Source organism: Cebidichthys violaceus, unplaced genomic scaffold (assembly GCF_023349555.1).
Source record: "Cebidichthys violaceus isolate CVI_PGR_0920_01 unplaced genomic scaffold, fCebVio1.0.p SCAF_40, whole genome shotgun sequence".
Classification (NCBI taxonomy): domain Eukaryota; kingdom Metazoa; phylum Chordata; class Actinopteri; order Perciformes; family Stichaeidae; genus Cebidichthys; species Cebidichthys violaceus.
This window is the reverse complement of record NW_027176595.1, coordinates 1094142-1115828: the sequence shown is the minus strand read 5'-3', so window position 1 is coordinate 1115828 and position 21687 is coordinate 1094142. Positions and strand designations below refer to the sequence as shown.

At 41.5% G+C, this 21687-nt stretch overlaps 1 protein-coding gene across 5 annotated transcripts; it reads left to right on the top strand.

Moving 5' to 3' along the window:
* Positions 1–1224: 1224 nt before the first annotated feature.
* med25 (mediator complex subunit 25) lies at positions 1225–19969 on the top strand. Of its 5 annotated transcripts, none has more exons than XM_068727954.1 (20): positions 1225–1344; positions 3273–3408; positions 3504–3549; positions 3676–3800; positions 3929–4027; positions 5363–5483; positions 5674–5830; positions 6323–6438; positions 6578–6653; positions 6796–7052; positions 8962–9063; positions 11788–11870; positions 11962–12019; positions 12100–12207; positions 12804–12980; positions 16281–16391; positions 16628–16699; positions 17524–17694; positions 17822–17936; positions 19386–19969. In XM_068727954.1, the coding sequence occupies exons 2-20, from the start codon at positions 3284–3286 to the stop codon at positions 19487–19489; spliced, it is 2223 nt and encodes a 740-aa protein (XP_068584055.1). In that variant the 5' UTR covers positions 1225–1344; positions 3273–3283; the 3' UTR covers positions 19490–19969. The 5 variants fall into 5 exon arrangements, with proteins under 5 accessions (XP_068584055.1, XP_068584054.1, XP_068584053.1 ...); XM_068727953.1 differs by having other exon boundaries at positions 11785–11870; positions 16284–16391; XM_068727952.1 differs by having other exon boundaries at positions 11785–11870.
* The last annotated feature ends 1718 nt before the right edge of the window (positions 19970–21687 follow it).

Sequence of the window (21687 nt, the reverse complement as noted above, 5' to 3'; positions counted from 1 at the left end):
GGCCATTAGATTAAAACCCAGATGCGATAACAGCTGACCTTTCTGCCGAGCAGAGCACTTTAAAAGAGTGAGAAGCCAAGATATCATTCAGAGATGACCTCCTGCCTCCAAGCTTCATTTAATCTAAATGTGAGCATCTATTAGGTTCCTTTGTTTTGTAGTATACGAGCACTAGCAGCTAGCTCGATATATGTAGCCACAGGAATAGAATACATTGAAATTCCCTGGATGCACAAGATAGAAAGCTATATCCATTTAGCTAAAGAATGTTAGGCATCCGTTGCCTTCACCTACAAAATGTCACTCAAAGAGACAGGCACAGGAAAAGACTCAAAATGCCCACAAATAAACATAACGACTACTAAGAGACACAAAACAACTACAAAGAGACACAAAAGGACTACAAAAGGACACAACATGATCACAGAAAGGGGCAAAACATATACAGACAAATAATAAATACAAAAAGATCAAAACAACAACAAAGTGACCCCAAACAACCACAAAGACACACAAAATGACTACAAAGAGACCCTCCAAAAATTCAATCAGACAAGTTGATCAGACAGCAAGTCTTAAGAGAGTGGACCACTGTGCTCAGATCTCTGCACCATGGCTTCTTGTGCGTCAGAGCATGGATTTACAATGCCTGCTGATAAAGCAGTGAAAGGGCCCAAATCAATTCAAATCTGATGTAATGTTATGGACCGTCCAGACATCTTGAAGCCTCCTCCAACTCTCATTGTTTGACCACTTTCTGTTTGTCATTGCCTTTATTTGGTGCTATTCATTCATACCGTGCACTGTAATATGTCACTGTTTATTCAATTTGATTGGGATAGAGCACATTTGTAGCTTGTATTTGTCTTAACCATTTCAAATCTGAATCAGACTGATTCTGATTTGTTGTTGTGTGTGTCCTTTATATCTTGTGTTTATGTGATGTTTTATAAAACATGTTAGAATTGCCTTATTGTGCAAATTAACTTACTTGAAATTGGTGACCTTACAAACATAAGCTCGTGAAAAAGATTGTTTTCAATTTGTTTAAAAAACAACAACATTCATAAAATACATCTAGAAGGGTTCAGGGACTTTAACTGTGGGAGGCAGCAGCCCGCCACAGAACGTTTTGTCTGCACACAAAGAAAAGACGAAGAAGATAGTCGTGACGTCACATTTTGTGGGCGGGTTGTTCTTTTTTTGTCACTTCCGCCAAAAATACAACAAATGGCTCATGTTAGCATCCTGTGTAGTGGGAGCTAATTTCAAACTTGTTAAAACGTTATATTTGAGTTGGGGCAAAGTGATCTTACGATTCGACTGGCAGCCGTGAACCACCAGGTCAGTCCACACCACTTTCTAGCTACATGGCGGGCGAGTTGAGGCTTTAGTTTCAATTTCTAGCTTAAATCGCTCACTGACAATTGCCTACCCATTAACGGGCCCGTGTTCACAGAGCGTCGTTTTCATGCAGAAAAGAGCTCACAGAGAGCTCGTGAGCGCTTTGTTTTTAATGTTTCTATGACAACAGTATCTTGATATCGCCTCTCTCCCAACCGGTGTGTGATAGGCTAGCACCGCGTTCGCCTCTTTTGCCTTTTTACCATCTATCAATGGGCTACTGTGCATTTAGTTTGACATTGTTTCACCAAGAGCACCAAACGGAGGATGTTGACTTCATACTCTTGTATAGTGAGCCTGTCACCGCTCAGTGTGACAGCCGTCGTGTGGGAGCAAGTAGGACGATGATGAAAGCACAGCGTCCAGTCTCCACCCGGTGTGTCTGATAGATAAAGTTTATTATAGACGGACACGCTTCTCCTCCGTTTACTACAGTGAGGTCTACAGCGCGTTACTGAAACCTTCAGAGATGTTGGAAGCAGCGCTTTTTCTCTAGACAGAACTGTAAAAAAAAAAAAGACCCTAAAACCTCCTGAGATGATTCGTTTTAGCGATGGGTTTGTTTGGATTAACGTTACCATGTGAGCCACTGTAACGGTAGCTACTTATCACTTTCTCTCTTGGGTTCAGCTAACTTTGATGCAGAAGTCAGAGCTTATTTCAATACAACCTCACCTCCTTATAGAACGGCTTCATTGTCGTGACAGAATACAGCGAGACTCCTGGTCAGTGCTATTAGAAGACACAGGGAAAAACACCACACATGACGTAATAATACGTCCAATAAATAAATGCAATGTAATTGTCCACTAGAATAAATGTATTTCGTGCTCTAGAATAAATGTAATTATTGCAATAGAATAAATGTATTAATATCACTAGTATGAATGTAATTATTGCACTAGAATAAATGTAATTATTGCACTAGTATGAATGCAATTATTGCACTAGTATGAATGCAATTATTGCACTGGTATAAATGCAATTATTACACTGGTATAAATGCAATTATTACACTGGTATAAATGCAATTATTACACTGGTATAAATGCAATTATTACACTGGTATGAATGCAGTTATTACACTGGTATAAATGCAATTATTACACTGGTATGAATGCAGTTATTGCACTGGTATAAATGCAATTATTACACTGGTATGAATGCAGTTATTGCACTGGTATAAATGCAATTATTACACTGGTATGAATGCAGTTATTGCACTGGTATAAATGCAATTATTACACTGGTATGAATGCAGTTATTGCACTGGTATAAATGCAATTATTACACTGGTATGAATGCAGTTATTGCACTGGTATAAATGCAGTTATTGCACTGGTATAAATGCAATTATTGCACTGGTATAAATGCAGTTATTGCACTGGTATAAATGCAATTATTGCACTGGTATAAATGCAGTTATTGCACTGGTATAAATGCAGTTATTGCACTGGTATAAATGCAATTATTGCACTAGAATGAATGTAATTATTGCACTAGTATGAATATAATTTTTGCACTAGTATGAATATAATTACTTCACTAGAAGAAATGTAGTCATTGCACTAGTATGAATATAATCATTTCGTTAAAATAAATGTAGTCATTGCACTAGTATGGATATTAGTGAGCTTGGATGCTTGTTAAGTAGTGCTGCTCATCTCTCTTGTCGTTGAGTTACTTTGCATTGGAGTTTAGAACTTAAATTCAGGAAATAAACACAGTCCCTGGTGCTTGAGGTGGAAACACAGGTACATTTTCCTGCAGTAGAAGCGCCCTAATAAAAGATGTTCAGCTCTACTGTGGAGGTCTCTCATTTAGACTTCCACAAACATGTTCAATCTGTCCTCTCTTCACGGCTGCAGGTCCGGCACTCATGGAGCCGTCCACTAAGCCTGCGACCAACCAGGTGGCTGATGTGGTGTTTGTCATTGAAGGGACGGCAAACCTTGGACCTTACTTTGATTCTCTAAGGAAAAATTATATACTGCCAGCCATTGAGTAAGAGCATTAAGACACTCCTCCTTCATATTCCTTCATTCATGTTGTCATAAATGCATCTGTTTTACTTTTTTATTTTTTTTTATTTACCGTAGATATTTCAATGGAGGGCCCCCAGCAGAAACAGATTTTGGTGGAGATGTGAGTGTTTCACCCTTCTTTTTAAATATTTTATTTGCTTTCCTTGTCAATGGTTTCAGAAGATAAAAGAAAAGCGTCTGTTAATATTGCTAATATAAATATTCCTGTGTGTCTTTTGTCCTGCAGTATGGAGGGACACAGTACGGTCTCGTGGTGTTCAACACAGTAGACTGTGCGCCTGAGTCATATGTCCAGTGTCACGCACCAACTAGCTCTGCCTTTGAATTTGTGTCGTGGATCGACAGCATCCAGTAAGTTATTCAAATAATTTACTTGATTATTACAAAAGTTGACACTTTTTTTTTTGGCGGTTTCTCATTGCTTTAACAGATAAATGATTTAGTAAATCTTCAATAATTACCCTGTTTTTCCCACACAGGTTCATGGGAGGTGGAGCAGAAAGCTGTAGTCTAATTGCTGAGGGACTCTCTGTGGCCTTGCAGCTCTTTGATGACTTTAAGAAGATGAGAGAGCAAATGTAAGGCGGCCTTTACGTTTCACACTGCTCACTAATTCCGTGGAACAGTCTACGCATTTTCAAAGTACAATCTCTGCCCACCAATGGCAGGATCATTACTAAGCATTGCTCTATTAAAATGTGTTTAACACTTAATATATTACAGCATGGAAGTGTGTCCTGTTTGGTCAATGTAGTGGAATAATCTTCCAGAGTCTGTCTGTCTCTGCATGAGGTTCTTTATTACAAAGGAATGAGCCTGTAGTCTGCAGAGTACAGAACTGACTGAGACACACATTACACTGTCTTATACACACACACACACACACACACACACTAGTGATTCCTCCTTCAGCCCGTCCTGTTACCTCCCTTTACTGGGTCCTTCGGGGGTTTCCACTATTCTGGCGTTATGCCAATCAAATACAGTTAAAACAATGGCCGAACTTCTCCCACTCTGATGCAAGTTGTGTCAAGGGTAGCACAGGATTACCTTTTCTCCATGTTTGCTGAGCAATTGTTTACCCAAAGGGGAGTATCGGTGGAAGTCCCTACACCTTTTGTAAATATATTCTTTAACTTTTATCATGATCAGTGAATGTTGGTATATGGATGAATAGTGTAAGTCAATAGTTATGGATCCACTGTCATGCTTGTTGCATACAAACCACTACTTAATAAGGGTTAGGGGGGGGGGGGCTCGAGGATAATATGAACAGGATTAAGTCAAATGTAACTGATGTATGAAAACACAGACGATGTCCTTATACCTTTTCCTTCATATGAGTCCAGTACCACTGTCTAATCGAATGGGAAGTCTTCACAGATATCCCTTACTCAGCGCTTATAACCTTCTCTCCTAAATGAAATTGGTTGCATGCAGAGTAAACACAATAATCTGTGTCATATTTGATAGTAAACTGGATAAGTGATCTTATTGTGGCGCACTTTGAACCCCTGGACAACTTGTATTTCTATTACTGAGATTCATGTGTTGACTAAAATCTCCTGGGAGGAGAAGCTGGATCTGGGTAAGCCTGAGCTGCAAATCATTCATAGGGCTCCACAGGGAGTCATGTTTTACAAAGAAGTCAAATCTGTGCGAGCGATCAAGGTAACACAACCTTGTTTATGGACAAAATTGTACTCATTTATTTTGTCTTCCTGTTTGAAACCATGAAAAAAAATGCAAGCACATCCTCCTCTAAGTGGCAACCGCCACAGCGGAGTGTTTTACCTGCTGTTGCTCTGATGATGTCGGCTTGTTTAAAGGCCATCCTCCAAATCCCTGCATTGAATTCAGGTTCACTAGTAGTGGTGGAAATGTTTCTGCTTTCTGTTTCCTACATTTGCCAGAGGTCAAACCCACAAGGTGTGTGTGCTTCTCTGTAACTCTCCTCCATACCTGCTTCCTGCTGTGGAGAGTGTGAGCTACACCGGCTGCACAGCAGACAACTTGGTCAAAATCATCAGAGATGTGAGTCCGCTTATATTGTCTCCATCGGGTACTTAGTTGTGTATGGCAAACCTAATTTGCGTCAATATTTTTGTTCTGAATATTTCTATGAATGGGGTAGTATCAGTGGTATTTGTGTTTGATTTGCTTTCCTTGATTAGGTAAAAAGCATAATGGACATTGAAATACATTTCATTTTCATATTTCTTAGAGAGGAATTCACTTCTCTGTGGTGGCTCCTCGGAAACTACCTGCTCTGCAGTCTTTGTTTGAGCGGGCGTCTCCAGTAGGAGGTGCGGTTGAACCCCATCCAGACTACAGTCAGGACCCCTTCCACATGGTCCTAGTCAGAGGCATCTCGCTTCCTGGTGAGAAACCACATTGAACACGCGTTTGTGTGGGGGGCCATTTTTGTTCATCCCAACAAAATGCCCCTGATAAAATAGCTGGCATTAATGTTGTTTTCTCTGAGGTAGCAGACTTTCCTCCAACCTCCGGTCTGGTTTTATTTCATTTTGACCCGTTTCCTGTAATATCATCCCGACTAATGTGGCTGCAATGTACTAGTTGCTAATTTCATGTGCGTTAACTACAGCAGAAGATGATGTGATTGTTCATGTAAAGTCATTCTTTAGTTGCTGGTAGCTTCAGCAGTTTTAATTAAAGACTTGAGCTATTCCTAAGGGTTACTCCTACACCTTTCTGTGAGTAGGCAGGAATTCCTTGGTAAATTTGTCTTATCCGTCACATTTAGCAAAGCACCATTTTACTCCTACATTGGGAGCATTCTCAAGTTTACATCTCAGAACTGTGTAAAAACTCTTAAGCTCATCCCACCGTCTGTCTTCCATTTTCCTCAGGTGGAGGACCTGGGCCGCTCAAACCTGTCCTCCCTCCTCAGCCACTGCCTGTCAATCAGCCTCTTGGTGGAGCTTCACAACCCCCTCCACCCATGAACCCGACCCACCCTTATCAGGTAATGGGCAAGCAGCCACACAGCGTAAGGCTTATTCCTGCCGCCTGCTTTTTGGCTCAGTTTCAGACGGTGGTGTTTATGTTCCTTATCTAAAACTTTTTACCTAGCATTGTCTTCCTTTTAATCTGCTTGCTGACAGAATACAGCCCCAATGACTGCTGCTCAGGTGGCTGCACAGATGGCTGTGGAGGCAGCCAACAACCAGAAGAGTCGCTGTGAGTTACCAGTGGACCCTGTGGGCCTTTTGTGAACAATTACTGTTTGCCAAGCTTTTAGTTGTGGTGTTTCTGTCTGCATACTCTATGTGTGACTGTGTCTTCTTTGTTAAACATGTTTTGTTCCCGCTGCCTCCTCCAGTCCCGGGAATGGTCAATCAGGGTCCTCCGTTTGCCAGTCAGCCAACCATCCCATCAGTCGCTGGAGTGAAGCTCAATCAGCCCAGCATTGCAACAGTCACTACATCGACACAGCCCATGATGCCACAGCAACAAGTTCCTCCCAATCAGCCAGTCCCACCCCCAGTACAGCCAGTACCAAATCAGCAGCCGCAGATCCCACCTCAGCAGCAACCCACTGTGAATCAGCCCACAGTGCCTTCAGCACAGCCCAATATGGTAAGTTATATTATACCCATACCATCAGTGTTATTGTTGTTTTTTTTATGGATGCTTTCCACTACAGGATCTTAAAAAGCCGTAACCATTGTGTACTTGAGAGATAATCAGTGAGCTTTAGAGGTGCTGGCAGGCAGATTTAGTTACTTTTGGACAGAGCCAGGCTAGCTGTTTCACCCTGCTTCCAGTCTTTGTGCTAAGCTAAGCTAACTACAGCTGCTGACTGTAGCTTCATCTTTAATGGAAACATATGAAAGTGGTATTAATCTTTTCATTTAACACTAGTCCAACTTCTCCTTTTTAAAAATGCAGGACGTATTCTGAAAAATGCATGCATTGCTGCCTTATTTATTAGTCTGTTGTAAATTTAAGACGCACCCTTTCAGTGATGTTTATCCAAAACATTGTGGTTGTAAAACAGAGTGAAAACACAATGGATTCAGGTCAGGCGAAGCCCCAGATTACGGGCCAATAAGTTCCCGTAGTGGAAAAGAGAACTGTGGCATCTCTTTTCTGCATTCTGACATTTTAACAATAATACTAACTGTCTTAAGGGCGTCTTATAGTTACAGTTTAAAATCCCAACCAAGGTTTTGATGCATCTCTTGCACTGTAAATTCAAATTAGATTATGCACATTATTCAGCTTGTCTTGCTCTAAATATTTCACTCCAGCTCCATCAAATGACACCATGTTGAAATTTCAAAATAATTGTTTGCTTTTGTTCTTGTAAAAGGAGTTTGCGGAGTCTGGAGAACAGGGTCAGAAATATACACAATTAAACAAACTAAAGTATAAACAGCTGACCAAACACAGAGTAGATAAGTCAAATTAATAGACCACATAAAATAAAAAATAAAAAGTGAAGCCTCCACCTAGTGAAAAAGTGAAACATATTAACTATATAAGTGAAAACATACTGTGAATTATCTTTTTTTCAATACATTTTGACTTTTGAACTTAACAATTCTCTGGAGTTATTGGAAATGTTTGAATCACACAAGTCAGAAACAATCAGAATATAGTTCTACAAATACTGTAATACTAATAATATTAGTTTATCCTAATCTTTATCTGCAGCTGTGCAGAAATACTGGCTTTAAACAGAATTAATAGAAATGCGGGAAAAAAGAAAAGCTGCACAGCATTCAAATGTTGATTTAGATTTGTACGTCAAGGTTCTGAATGAAGCTTCAAACTATTCAGGACCTGCTTGTCACTGATTGGTGACTGGAGCCTTGAATGTGACATGTTTGCCGTGAACCTTGTATTGAATTGTATTTCATGATGTTTGTTGCGAGTGAATCATGGCCAACATTCTGTTTAAATAACTCACAGCACTCAGCTGAAGACTTGATTTGGTATTCTCAACCTCTTGTAAACACTATCAATGTTTAAATCATATTAATATTTTCAAATGTTAGTGGCCCTCATGTTAGATATCAGAGGCCCAAGACTTAAGTCTGTGATGCTGTACTGCCAGCAGCCTAGAGCTGAGTTTGCAGACTAACACTCTGTCTGAAGTCTAATATCAAAATGAATTTTAAATGTTGGTACTACTATCGGATCAAAACCACAAGATGTTCCCTTTTTCCCTAGTAAATCATTTTGGGTACAGTGTTGTTTTTTTCTTCTGTTTTCCCATTCATTCAATAATCTTTCTCGTGTTAATATAAAATAAACTGTCTAAAATTTGCCAAATCTATTATTTAATGATGTCCCAAATGAATCAGCTGTAAAGAATGACATGCTTTGTGTTAATCACTTCATGAAAGTCGTCTGTTTAGTCTACAGTCAGCGTCTTTGTTTCATTTAAGTTGACAAGTACACCTGTATTTCTAACTGGTAACGGGATCAAACTGTACTGGTACACTACATGTAACCCCCCCCCCTTCTGTTTTCTTGACAGCCTGGTGTGTCTGGAGCTCCAGGCAATGCAAATTCAATTGGACAACAGCAAGGTGTGGCCAATAAGATTGTAGCATGGACCGGTGTCCTGGAGTGGCAAGAGGTAATACCTTGTGAAAAGATTGATTTTGAATGCCCTGAAAATAAATCTGTGAAATAAAGCAATATTATAAACATTTTAAGAGACAGGGATCAACCCCTGCACTTAGACATGACAACTGAACATTAAATGATTAGTAGGGTTAAAACTCAGAGTTCTGGCTGAGCTGAAGTCATCGTAATTCAGTGGTCCCAAAGTTTAGTCCTCCAGGTTAAGTGGACAGAAGTCAGTTAAAGTAAAAGTTCAACATTTCGGAAACTGTGTTTATTTGCCGTCTTGCTAAGAGTGCTGAGAGAACGATTGAGACCGCTCTCATGTCTGCACTGTGAATACGAAGCTGCAGCCGGTTAGTTCAGGTTAGCATGCACACTGGAAACACAACAACATCTGCCTACCAGCACCTCTAAAGCGTACACATTTTACAAACAAGTATATCTCTTTTTGTTTAATGTGCAAAATTAACATTTTTGTACGCTCTACAAGAAATGTTTTGTGTTTTTCTTCTTTTTTTTCAAATTTTAAGTTTTAAAAAACAACAAGCTGTGGATTTATGGGGGATTATGTGCAGGAGTTTTTGTTGGCCAGGCGCTGTAACTTTCCAGAGTCTTAGCTGGTTGCCTGGTAAGCTCACTGGGACAACATCATGAGATACGATGTTTTAATTAGTGAGCTTGTAAGAGGTCCTGGTAGGTGGACTTTATTACTTCAACACAGCCAGGCTAGCTGTTTTTTTAAGCTAACTGGCTGCTGGCTCCCTTTTTTATATTTATCTAACAGATATGAGAGCGCTATTGATTTAATAGTTCAACTCAGAATCAGTGAACTGTTGTTTTAGTTAACTTAGTGACCTGGTATCCCAGCTGTGAGAACCGGAGTTGGGAGCCATTGCCTTGCCACCATACTGTGAGCATCACCACTGTCTCGGACCTATCACTGTTGTGAGTCTTGATAATAACCGCTCATTGATTATTGTACAGTGTGATTAATTGCACATTATTTTACCGTCTCACTACTAGTGCTTTAGCTCAAGGTCAAATCAGGAAAATGGATGTTAACGGCTCTTATGCGACACTCACGAGGCCTTCGAATGTTTGCGTTTGTGGACAGACTCGGATCAATCACCTCTATCGACTATAGTCTCTTTCTCCCTGTTGTGTTTGTCAAAAATGATCTAAGTCCGTTGAATGGACAGGAAGGAGAGTGGGAAGCCTGTGAGCATGTTCAGACACGAGCAACCCGAGTGCAGATCAGCAGCACGAAGCGTTGCTCTTAATCTGCCACTTCCTCCTCCAGTTCACTCATTAGGCTTTCAGCTCTGTAAGTGATTCTGCTGTGGAGTAATCTGTACTGTTGAGGAGAATTTCACCACAGACACTAAAACTCGTTTGAAGAAATGGCTGTTGATAAAAAAACCTCTCACAAGGGATGCCAGCACACTTGGCTGGAGCTTGCTCTGAGTACAGCGTTATCAATATGGTTCTCTCGTTTTGGCTGAATTTCAATCTGTTAATTCCCGAAAGCTTTATTTGTTTAAAATGTGGGGTAAGTTTCCCAAATGGTTCTGCTCACATTATTTCTTTAATCTGCCACTAATTTGGGTAGATGCGTTTTGAAGATGATTGTTTTGTTACTGTTCACATTTCAGTCTCCCGTTCTTTCCTGCTTTAGCGAGCCAGCCCTGAAATAGATAACCCATTTATCTGCAGAGAAAACCCAGCACAATACATTTGCGATGGACAGCACAGGGACTACAGTAGGGCCTGACTAATATGTGATTGATTGATCATTGATCCTTCATTGATGCTCTGAAGATGAAGCGTGCTGGAGGTTTTCCCAGTGGGGTTGCAGCATTGATGCACTTAGAAAGGAGTTCTTTATGTCTTTTCATTCCTGACATTTTACTAAGGAACAGGTTATCTGCAGATCTTTAAAGGTCCATCCATCCGTCCATTTTTTAAATTGCTTGTCCTGATTGGGGTCACAGTGGCAAAAGGGTGAGCTGGGCAGCCCACCACATGTTCTTCTCCTCAACAATATTCTCCAACTTCTCTAAGGTCCTCTGGAAGATGTAAACCCCCTGCATGTCCTGGGTCAGCAGTTGTTCATTTCCAAAGCATCCCCAGAAAGAGACAGAAAGGAGGCAATCCTTCGCTCACCACAAGTGTAATCAATGGGTCACAACAGCAACCCGTGCTCTCCATAGTTAGGCAGTGCCTCTGCAGTTATAAGCTTTTGCCAAATTACAACAAAAAAGGTCAACAAAAGATACAATCCTCATGTCCATTTAATTAGTTGTGAAAGTAAAAATGTTGGCCAACATGACTCCTGAATCTTGAGGAGTCTCCTTTCCAGCACTTTGTCTTTCTCAAGGACTGGGTGGTGTAGAAAACACCACCCAGTTCTTTCTAAAGTGAAAAAGAGCCCATACTGCCACCTGTAGACCAGCACAGTGTGAAACCACTGGCAGAATCTTTTAAAGCAGAACAAACTCTGTGTTTTTCAAACGCAAACAATCAATTATTTTACTGTGTCGCTCTGACAGCTTTCTAATTTTTTTTTTTACTTAGGTTTGGTGTAAGGGCAGTATTTAAAAGATGACTTAACAGTCATCATGTGGGGTTTTCAGCTGTTTGCGTTGTGCTCCTCCAGGTGTTCTTCAGGCTCACGGTCTAACTTTCCTCTTCTTTTTGTGTCACTCCTCACTGCCCCCCCCCTTTCCTGCAGAAGCCTAAAGCCTCTTCCATGGATTCAACCACCAAACTAACACGTTCTCTGCCATGTCAAGTGCATGTTAACCAAGGGGAGAATCTGTGAGTAGCCAGTCAAACGCTACAGACTTTTATCTAAAGGGTGATTGTTTTTAAGCACACAGTTTACCGCTGAAGTTTTGTCTCTAAACAGAAACACAGACCAGTGGCCACAGAAGCTCATCATGCAACTGATTCCACAGCAACTACTGGTGAGACCATTTTTTTTTTTTTTTTTAGTTTGTGAAAGTGTTGTTTGTAAATGATGCATAACTAAGTCCTGTCTTTGTAGACCACCTTAGGTCACCTCTTCAGGAACTCTCGAATGGTTCAGTTTCTCTTCACCAACAAAGACGTGGAGTCGCTGAAAGGCTTGTACCGCATTATGGCCAATGGCTTCGTGAGTTTTCAAGCACTCTATTTCCTGAGATTAAAATGACGCGTGTTTCCCACCATGTCCCCAATCTTATCCATCATTCAGTCTACCTCAATACATTTTCCATGAGTGGCAGCTGAGTGCAGGTCCCACCTCTGTCCAGTAGTTGGCCTGAACATGAGGCTGTGTTGCAGTGTTGTGTTAAAGACTCTAGAGGGGGTTCCAGGCCATACATTTAGTCACTTTCAAGCCAGATAGTATGATTTTAAACATGCTCCGCCATCAATTCAGTCAAAAACCTTCCAGGAAGATAGCATAATGATCGAGGTTTTTGTCAGTGTGGTGCGTTGTTAATGAAGTAATACCACTGAGGGATAGCCGAGGCATTAATGGCATTCAGTCCAGCTGAGCTCTGCCTCTTTGCCTGAATGTGATTTACGGTCCAGTGAATCCACAGTATGAGTTAAGTTAATACCATTTGCATTCAATTTATAAAACTGATATGTTTGGTTGGGCAAAGGAGCTCAGGAGTACGTTATGTCCCCAAGCCCGAGCACATCCCATAATTGTGACAGTGTTCCATGTCATGGTCTTCAGCTGCTCTTTGACCCTCCCCGCAGGCCGGCTGCGTCCACTTCCCTCACACCACGTCGCCCTGTGAAGTGCGGGTGCTGATGCTGCTCTACTCGTCCAAGAAGAGAATATTCATGGGCCTCATCCCCAACGACCAGAGCGGCTTCGTCAACGGCATCCGGCAAGTCATCACCAACCACAAGCAGGTCCAGCAGCACAGAGCGGTGAGTGGTGATATGGAGGAGGAGGAGGAGGAGGAGGCGGTGGGGCTGGTGGGAAGAGAGGAAGGCTTCAGTGTGGAGTGGGGAGGCCAAAAGGAGGTGATAACGAGGAGGCATTATTGAGGAGCACCGGGGAATTGAGGTGCATTGTTTACGGCATTAAGGTGCATCGTTATTGACATTTCATTTAGCGCGCCCAGTATCTTCACAGCAGCATCTCTCACTCTAGCCAAGGCTAATGGGGCTAGCATTAGCTAAATTTCTGTTGCTCTCCGACCTCATTGTCTCTGCTTGAGTGAGGGTAATGTAGGCGCAATACATCCAGCATGCATTCTTTATTTTGAATTGGTTCCAATAGAATTGTCTCTTTAACACTGTGCAGCGTTTATTGTATAGGTTATTGTTAATGCGCTGTGTTAACATGCATTCTGAGCCACAGTGCACAGTGTCTATAGTGTTAGTTCTTTATTAAGGGCACCTGTACTGTTGACTACAACTGTTACTACAGCACCTAAAACAATCTTAAACCTTACATTTGTAATTGTTTTTAATAAATATAATTATCATGTAGTGGAACATTCATGACACATTTACTGTAGTATGAGACACTTTCCATATTGTGCCACTGGAAAGTGTTGGTGAGTTTGTCCTATTTCGGTCTCAAATGATTAGTCGATTAGTCGATCGAGATAAAAGTGAGTCCAAAAAAATGTAATGTAATGTTCTTTTTTTTTTTTTGGTCATTGTTATGCAGAAATGCCAAATATTAGCTGGGTCCGGCTTCTTGAATGTGAGATTTGGTGGTTTCTTTATTCCTATAAGATAAATGGAACATTTTGGGGTTTTAGATTGTTGCTCTCAAAACAAGCAATTTTTTTTGATGGGCATCTTTCACAATTTTCATTAAGCTGAGAAATAATCAGCAGATTCATCAATAATAAAAAATAATAATTAGTTACCGCCCCAGTGCCCGTGCAGTGTAATATTATCCCAGCAGTTGTCGTCGGTGGATGACTTCATAAAAACTGAATATATACGCTCACCGGTTGCTCCGTCCTCTGCTGTAGTTTGACAAATGTGGATCGATGTAGATTCGGCTTCAAACGAAGCACAACTGGGGTGGATGTAATGTTTTTTAACTTTAGGCGGCCCAGATGTTAACATGAAATGAGATGCGCTAGGAGAGGTGATGGAGTGGCAGTGGTGTGTGCGCGCCAGTCTTTAGGGACCGGATAAGGAAAGGAGACAAGGCGCCTCATCCCAGCCTCGCTGCTAAAGGTAGACCACTTCTTGTCTCTGAGTTCATTACAGGTTACAAATGTTGCTGCCTTGTCCACATGACATGGAGATTTCCCTTTCCCTCTCTGCTCATCCTCATCCCAGCAGACAGGGTGATTTAAAATGTGTCCTCTGGATTAGCTGTCTTTTCTATCACAGGGCTCCGCTCCAGCTTATTGCATCCAGTGAGGAGGGATGAAACAATGCAGCATCCAGTCACAGAGAAGCAGCAAGTCTCCATTTAAAAATGAAGCTGGCCGTCTTGGTTTACATGAGTTAGATTACATTTTGTCCTCGCAGTCTGCTCTCATCAACGGTGATGCCGCTTGTTTACTCACCCTACTAATTTTATGTCTTCGTTTATAGCGCTTCAGCCTTATATGTTACTTGAAGCCGTGTGTGTCTGAGCATCAGGGTGTTTAGAGGAGGCAGAAGACATGAAATTGTAATGAATATTTTTTTTTTTTTTGGCTCCTGTGTATCATCACATATTCAGTGCTGCATTGCTAATAGGGAGTGGCTACAGCAATCTTAATGTAATTAAAATTTCCAGTTGGACCGGTAGCTCAGGTTGCTCTGTGCAAAGCGCTGGAGTGGCATTCTTCAGGAACCAGTTTGTTCTGTTTACAGCAAGATAACATTTTATATTTCTCCCTGAAAAGTGATGCGGGCCCTGAAATGTGATCCAGGGTTTTACAGGTTACTGGGTTAAAGACAGAAGATTTATCATACACAGGAGGAGAGAGGAGCAGGCAGTAGTTTTGTTAGTTCCCTCAAAAGACCTAAAGCTGCTATTGTTGGTCAGATAACAGACCGTGCATTAGCTAAATCCCAGGGCGATGTGTTCAGATTCAGTAAGATGGATGGGTGGAGGTGTTTTTCTAGTCTGTAGTAAATAATTTGTGCTTAAAGGAGGAATGAAACGCCCCTCAGTCTTCCTCGTCTCTCCCTAAGTGTAGAAACACACACGCCGCCACAGCACCTGCATAGCGCCGCTAAGTGCTGCCTGTTTCAAATGTTGCCTTTCTAAGCAGTTATCAGTCTCCATATTGCAGTTTTAATACAGAATTGAGCTCATTAAATGTGCGATGGGCTCAGTGTATCCTTAGAGTGTTAGGAGATATCCCTAAATGATCAGGACCTGCCTGGCAGGTGTGTTTGCAGAATGTGTTGGTGGGTAAAGCAACAGGTTGCTTCCTTTCTCCATCCTTGTATATGGACTTCTTTTTTTTCCCACTCCAGACTTTGCTGACGGCTTTAGTCTTCAAGCTTTAGTTTGTTTTAAACTGTGAAATCCGAAGCGGCAAACACCTCACCAGGTGGTGCTTGAAGTTTAAGTCTCCACCGGTGTATCATGGTATGGGGTTTATTTTATTTTTTGTCTGCACGCTCGTGAACAAAGTGACTATTTAGTTTCAGCCGAACAAGGTTGTTAAATAATCATTACATGTGTAAACCGTGTTGCCTAAAAATACAGATTAGGGATTATGACAATAAAAGATATACATATACAATATATAATACACTCTGTAATAGCTTTAAGAAGGAATGTCTTTGGGACCAGTATGAGAAAGAACAGTTACAGTGATTAGTAAAGCTGTTGATGTACTTACGGGCTTGTGAGCATTTATGTATTTAATTCTTTATCCAAACAGTGTCATTGAGATCAAAATCTCTTTTTCAAACATGTACAGTAAGAGCAACAATGTACACAGAAATAGCTTGTTAGTAGATGTGTAAGTTGATGACAGGGACCTTGATGCTCTCCACTACTTTCACTGTTGTGGTGCTCTTGACCAAAGCGTTAAGCCTCAGTCACCTTCAGTCCTTAACCTCAACAACCGAAACAAAGGTATTTGTACTGCTGGGCTACTTTAAGGTGTTAATGAGTATAGAGGTGAAGCAGAGGAGAGAGTGAGGCGCCTGCATACCGAGTCAATAAATAAAGGTGATGAAGTGTTCCGTATTGGTACCGGTGGAAAAATCAACTTTCTGCGGTTTCACTTTCTGTCCGTTTCTACGCAGCAGTTGGGCGGCGTGGGCCCGATGCAGCCCGTTCAGGTCGCCCCCAATCAGAACTTCCTCAACAGGCCCCCGGGCCCCATTCCTGTCTCACATGGCAACGTCCAGCAGCAGGTAAATGAACCCACTCAATGCCGGCATGTCTGCCTGGGTTTCCACGTACCGGTTTCCCCTTTCACGCTGCCTGGTGTTGACACCTTTACTGCCCTCGCTGATCTCTGCATGCCTTTCTGGTAACCCTCTCCTCCACTGTCCACATTCTTTTTTTTTTTTCTTTTTTTTTTCTCACACTTCCACCACTCTTCCCCCTCCCCCTCCCCCTCCCTCTCTCTGATCTGTCCTGTGTCCAGTCTGTGGTGGTGGGCATGCCCCCTGTTAGTCAGGTCTCTATGATGGAGGAGCAGCAGAGGCAGAACAATATGGTGAGACCTTCGGTAGCCTCTAAACATAGCGCTCAAGGTGTCCACGGGTACGGAATTGAAATTTGAAGGGCTTTAAAGTATTATATCATCATTCAGTTATAGGTATCCAAATGACAAGTTTCATTGAACCACATAGATTAGCACACACTAGATTTATCAGTACAATGCACATTTTCCAACACAATTACCTTTATCTGCTCTTGTTTTTATTATAGTGTCAGAAATAACCATGAATGAAGAGTAGGCTGCTTTTCTGTTTGTTTTGAATTATGTTAAACTCAATTCCAGTCTTTGTGGACATCCTGTTTTTTCAAAAACACATACACACTGTTACTTCATCCCACTGCTCAGCACCAGGACATTTAATTTCCTATCAGCATGTGTTGACTTTACCGGTCTCTGTTGAATGTCTTCTCTTGCAGCATATTTCATTGATAACATGTATGCATGCACACATTTGTATATTTGAGGTGACAAGCTCTAAACTAACAGCACGTCTAGACCTGTTCCAAACATGATGGTTTACTTCCACCCTCTATAACTGTTCCTGTTTATCCTCCAAGGCTGCATTATTGTCATCTACAACATCGTAGACAATAACCTCACTAATACCAGCCTTAAGGTGGTAGACACTCCTGTATTCCCTATGAAACCACCAAAGAATTATTAACATATGCAAGGAGTTGTGTGATAATCACTCTTAAAAAGGACGCATTTTTGACGATTTGAGCTTGGAATCTGGATGTTGTATTTTTTTATGTCAAAACTGGTTTTCTTATATGACAAGAATGCGAAGCACGACATCTTAAACTGTCCTTTTTTAGATGACGATGAGAGCCACCGGACCAGCCAATCAACAGCCGTCGGTCGGCGGAGCTCCACCCAACCAGGTCGCACAAAGCGGACAAGCCCAGCCCCAGGGTCCCATACTCCGCCTCTCAAACCCAGGAGCCAATCCACAGCTTCGCAGTCTTCTCCTCAGTCAACAGCAGCCGGTACGAATGCAACAAATGGCTGAGGGAATTTGCCTGTAGTCAGTGTCTCATATAGTAACTGCTCTTCTGGAAGTCTGAGATTTTGTAGAGGTTAACGTGTCTCTTCTGTCTCTTGTGTCCTTTGCAGCAGGGTGGGGTGTCTCACATGTCAGGCATGATGTCTCACCAGGGATTAGGGCAGCAGTTGGTCCATCCGTCACCAGGAACTCAAATGCAGGGCCAGTGGAGGCAGCCCTTGGGAGGTCAGCAAGCACCCCCCACAGTGGTGGAAAGGGTTCAGAAACATATGATCCAATTGGACATGGAATTTTAGGGTATAGGTCTGAAAATGTACTTTTTGAAGGGTGATCAGGTTGATATCCAAAAGTATTTAAAGGCAATTTTGGAAAAAAAACCTCACGTTACTTGAAATTTACAAAAAAAAACTAGAAAGTTCATTAATCAGGCATTTAAAGTTAAATGTAGAAAGGAGTTTATTCTAGTTCTTTTTATCCCATTTACTACACTTCATGCCAATTTTACATTACTACAGACAGCATACAGTTCTTTATTATAGTATTCACACGCAGCCATCGGTATCTAATAAAAATCAACTTGCAGGCTAGCTTGAGTTAGATATTTTATCCAGATGTGCATGCTGCCCAAACTATAATTATACTTCATTTTTGTGAACATTGATTGAAACGGTTTGGAGAACTTCTGGTGCATCTATATATTGATTTGATGCTCCAACTCTGAAGATATCCATTGCTAAAAGATAAGTATCCCTTTGGTGGCCAGACTATGGTCCTTTGCCCTGAAGATGAGTTACAGCCAGTGAGAGTGCACTTTGGGTTTCACAGGTCATTGGTTGGCCCTTCGTATTTTGATCAAAAAACAATTGAAAACAATTTAAAATACATTTATGCACGATGTAAACCTTTTGAAATCACTAAAGAGTAAAGACCTCGATGTTTACCGATGTCAATCAAATCTCAGGTGCCTCTAAGTTGACATTCCTAGCAAGTGATTGAAAACAGATGGCAGCATGGGAGGAAAAAAAAAAACATGCTTTAAAAAGTATGTGGTATCATTTGTAAAACGGTGTGGAGTAATGTAGATAATTATCCAGATGTTAGAGGCATTTGTCATTCAAACAAAAAATAATTCATTGTACTTATTATACGTTTAATCAATGCAATAGTGGAATTACTCACCCCGTGTTACCTTGACTTCTTTAAGGAAACTTGCCTCCACAGTGAATTGAATGAATAAAGTAAAAGGGGGCGGTGCTTAACAACAGCAGAACTATATCAAAACATACATTTACAAACTCAACACAACGATCACAACTCCTGCTGTATGGTTCAAGTCTCATTTATCCAGTCGTACGCCCGATACTAACACGGCCCCCGTTTACTTCAATTCATCAAGACTTCTCTCCGTTTTTTTGATTCTCCGTTCACCGTGGAGGTATGTGAGAAAAACAAGTTTTCTTCCAAATGCTGCTGCCTTGTCCACATGACATGGAGATTTCCCTTTCCCTCTCTGCTCATTTGTAAACAAGATTTCAAGGCAGCACTGGGGGGGGAGTGATTGATATACAAACTGTCATTTCGTGGGTAAAGTATTCTCTATAGAAAGTATCAATTCTGAAATAATAATGAGGATCCCTAACTTGAATCTCTGTCCTCTCTCCACGCCCCTCCCAGGTCAGATGCTGATGTCTGGAGGTCAGCGAGGCGCCGTACCCCAGCCAGGGATGACTCAGGTCTCCAGCGTCATGGAGGATGAAATCCTCATGGACCTTATCTGATCGAGCTCTGTGGGGTCAGGAACTGGATTTTCAGTTGAATCTCAGCGGCCATTTGCCAGTTTGGACACATGCATCCGCTCTGTTGCTTTATTGCTACAAATGTTCAACATAGTTAAGGAACAAATCTTGATTTTTTTTGGGATTTTTCTTTTTTTTTTCACGGGACTGAGCCGCTGAAGTTGATTAGGGGCAGACAATGCGAGCATTAGTTTTACATGTAAGTGGTCAAACCGACGGCACGCTAATCCTCCATGCTACTCACTGGATGAAGCCAAACCAGTGGAAACGGTCAATTATCTTATGATTCTGGAAACTCTACTTTTCTATTTTTTTTTGTTTAGAATTTTATCACTGAAATCAGAAATATTGTAATTTTTTCCTTTTTTAATTGAGATTTTACCTTCTTTTTTTTTGTTGTTGTTTCTTGTTTTATTATTGATGAAGTTGTTTTATGAGGCCACAATAAAATGATGGACTATACATCATTGAAGAAGTCGTCTTCATTTTGAAGAGGTTTTGCTGTTGATGCATACACTCAAGCTTGTCATGTCCAGCCAGAGTCTCCACAGCCCTGCCCCCCCCCCCCGTGTGAATGTAAGGGTGAGAGGGAGACTGAAATAGACACAGTAATAGATAGTTCAGGGTATCTTTCTGCCAAATAGTGTCACAGTGTTAATTTTAACTACTCCAATATGTCGTGGAACCATAGAGAGTCCTCTCGTGCCAAGTAGTCCTACCAGATGGCATCAGTTGGCCATGTTTCCTTTGGCATAACGTACAATCAGGCTGACCGCATGCGCACATGGCACAGACTCCACATATATGCCCACCGTCTGCTTTCGCGTGCACAAACAAAATGCATGCAGGTTAAATCCTGCACACCAGCAAACACACTATATCCTGTCCTGTGTCAGAGGGTGAGTGCTGTGTGCAGGAGCTGAAGCTGCCGAGCCGTTGGTACCCGGGGAGGAGAAACGCTTGTGAACTTTGCTCAGCCTCACACATGCGTTCATGACACTTGCATTGGCTGTCTTTTTTTTTTTTCTTTAACACTTGGACACTGTGTACACACAGATACACACTCACCAACAGGAAGTGATGTCAGTCCCTGTCACCTGGGAGACAGAGACGGTTGCTAAGATACCGTGACAGTGGGTTCTTGTTTCTGAGCTTTTCCTCAGCCCCGCTTTCACATGGACTCACACAGATAGACACTAGTTCCTCAGTGGCTGGTGTTCATCCCTCCCATCCCTTAATCACTGGCCGGCCCTCGGAGCCCCGGCTTAGCTTCACTTTATCTTCCTCTCTCTCTCTCTCTCTCTCTCTCTCTCTCTCTCTCTCCATCTATCTGCCTCCATCTCACTATCAAGCTATTAGCGCCCGTCTGAGCTCATAAGTTTTTCAGTATCTCTTTTATTAACAACAAAAATGTTCACAGGTCCATGTGATGAACTGTAGTGGTAAATAAAGTGTTGACTAAACTGACTTACAGTCATGATGGGCGTTTGACAAACATTCCCCATATGATAAAAAAAAAAATAATCATAAAAATAGCAATATTTTGGATGTTTTACCCTTTAAACCTTCCTAGATTCATTTCATTTGATGCTTTTAATATGATGCTCTTCAAGGAAAATTCTGGCTCCAGTTGGGTTCGCTGTATTTCCTCACCGTGGTTCATGGTGTTAGTATGACATGGTGATACTGAAGGTGTGTGCGGTGTTTCCATATTTTATTCATTCATTGAAATAATGAGTTTGATAAAATATTACAAGTAAAGAAATAAACGGTAGAGGACTTCATGTGTGGCTTAAATGTCAACCTCTGACACCACACCACATGGACCCGTGATTCATTTCATAAAGAAAGATAACTTAAAGCTGTTGCCTCATTGGAAATAATCTATGAGCCATGAAATTAATGAGGATTATAAGATTGAAATTACGAGCGTTTCCCTCTATTTGGCTAGTCAGGATTTGGGTCACCGTGGCTGTTAGCTGCTTAGGTAATGTAGCCCGTGTCCTCGCTAGCCATGTCCTCCATCTTCTACTGGGGGATCCAGAGGGCGTCCCAGGTGGGCATGGTAAATGCTAAATTGATGGTAAATGGACTTTTACTTGTATAGCGCACTCAAATTACTTTTACACTACATGTCATTCACCCATTCACACACACCTGTTCCATCAGAACTACCAACA

What these genes read in the sequence shown, in the direction of transcription:
- med25 (XM_068727952.1), top strand. Translation starts at nt 3,284, where the DNA reads ATGGAGCCGTCCACTAAGCCTGCGACCAACCAGGTGGCTGATGTGGTG. An exon ending in AAACAGATTTTGGTGGAGAT is followed by an intron (nt 3,550 to 3,675) that starts GTGAGTGTTTCA and finishes TTTGTCCTGCAG; the next exon opens with TATGGAGGGACACAGTACGG. An exon ending in ACCCGACCCACCCTTATCAG is followed by an intron (nt 6,439 to 6,577) that starts GTAATGGGCAAG and finishes GCTTGCTGACAG; the next exon opens with AATACAGCCCCAATGACTGC.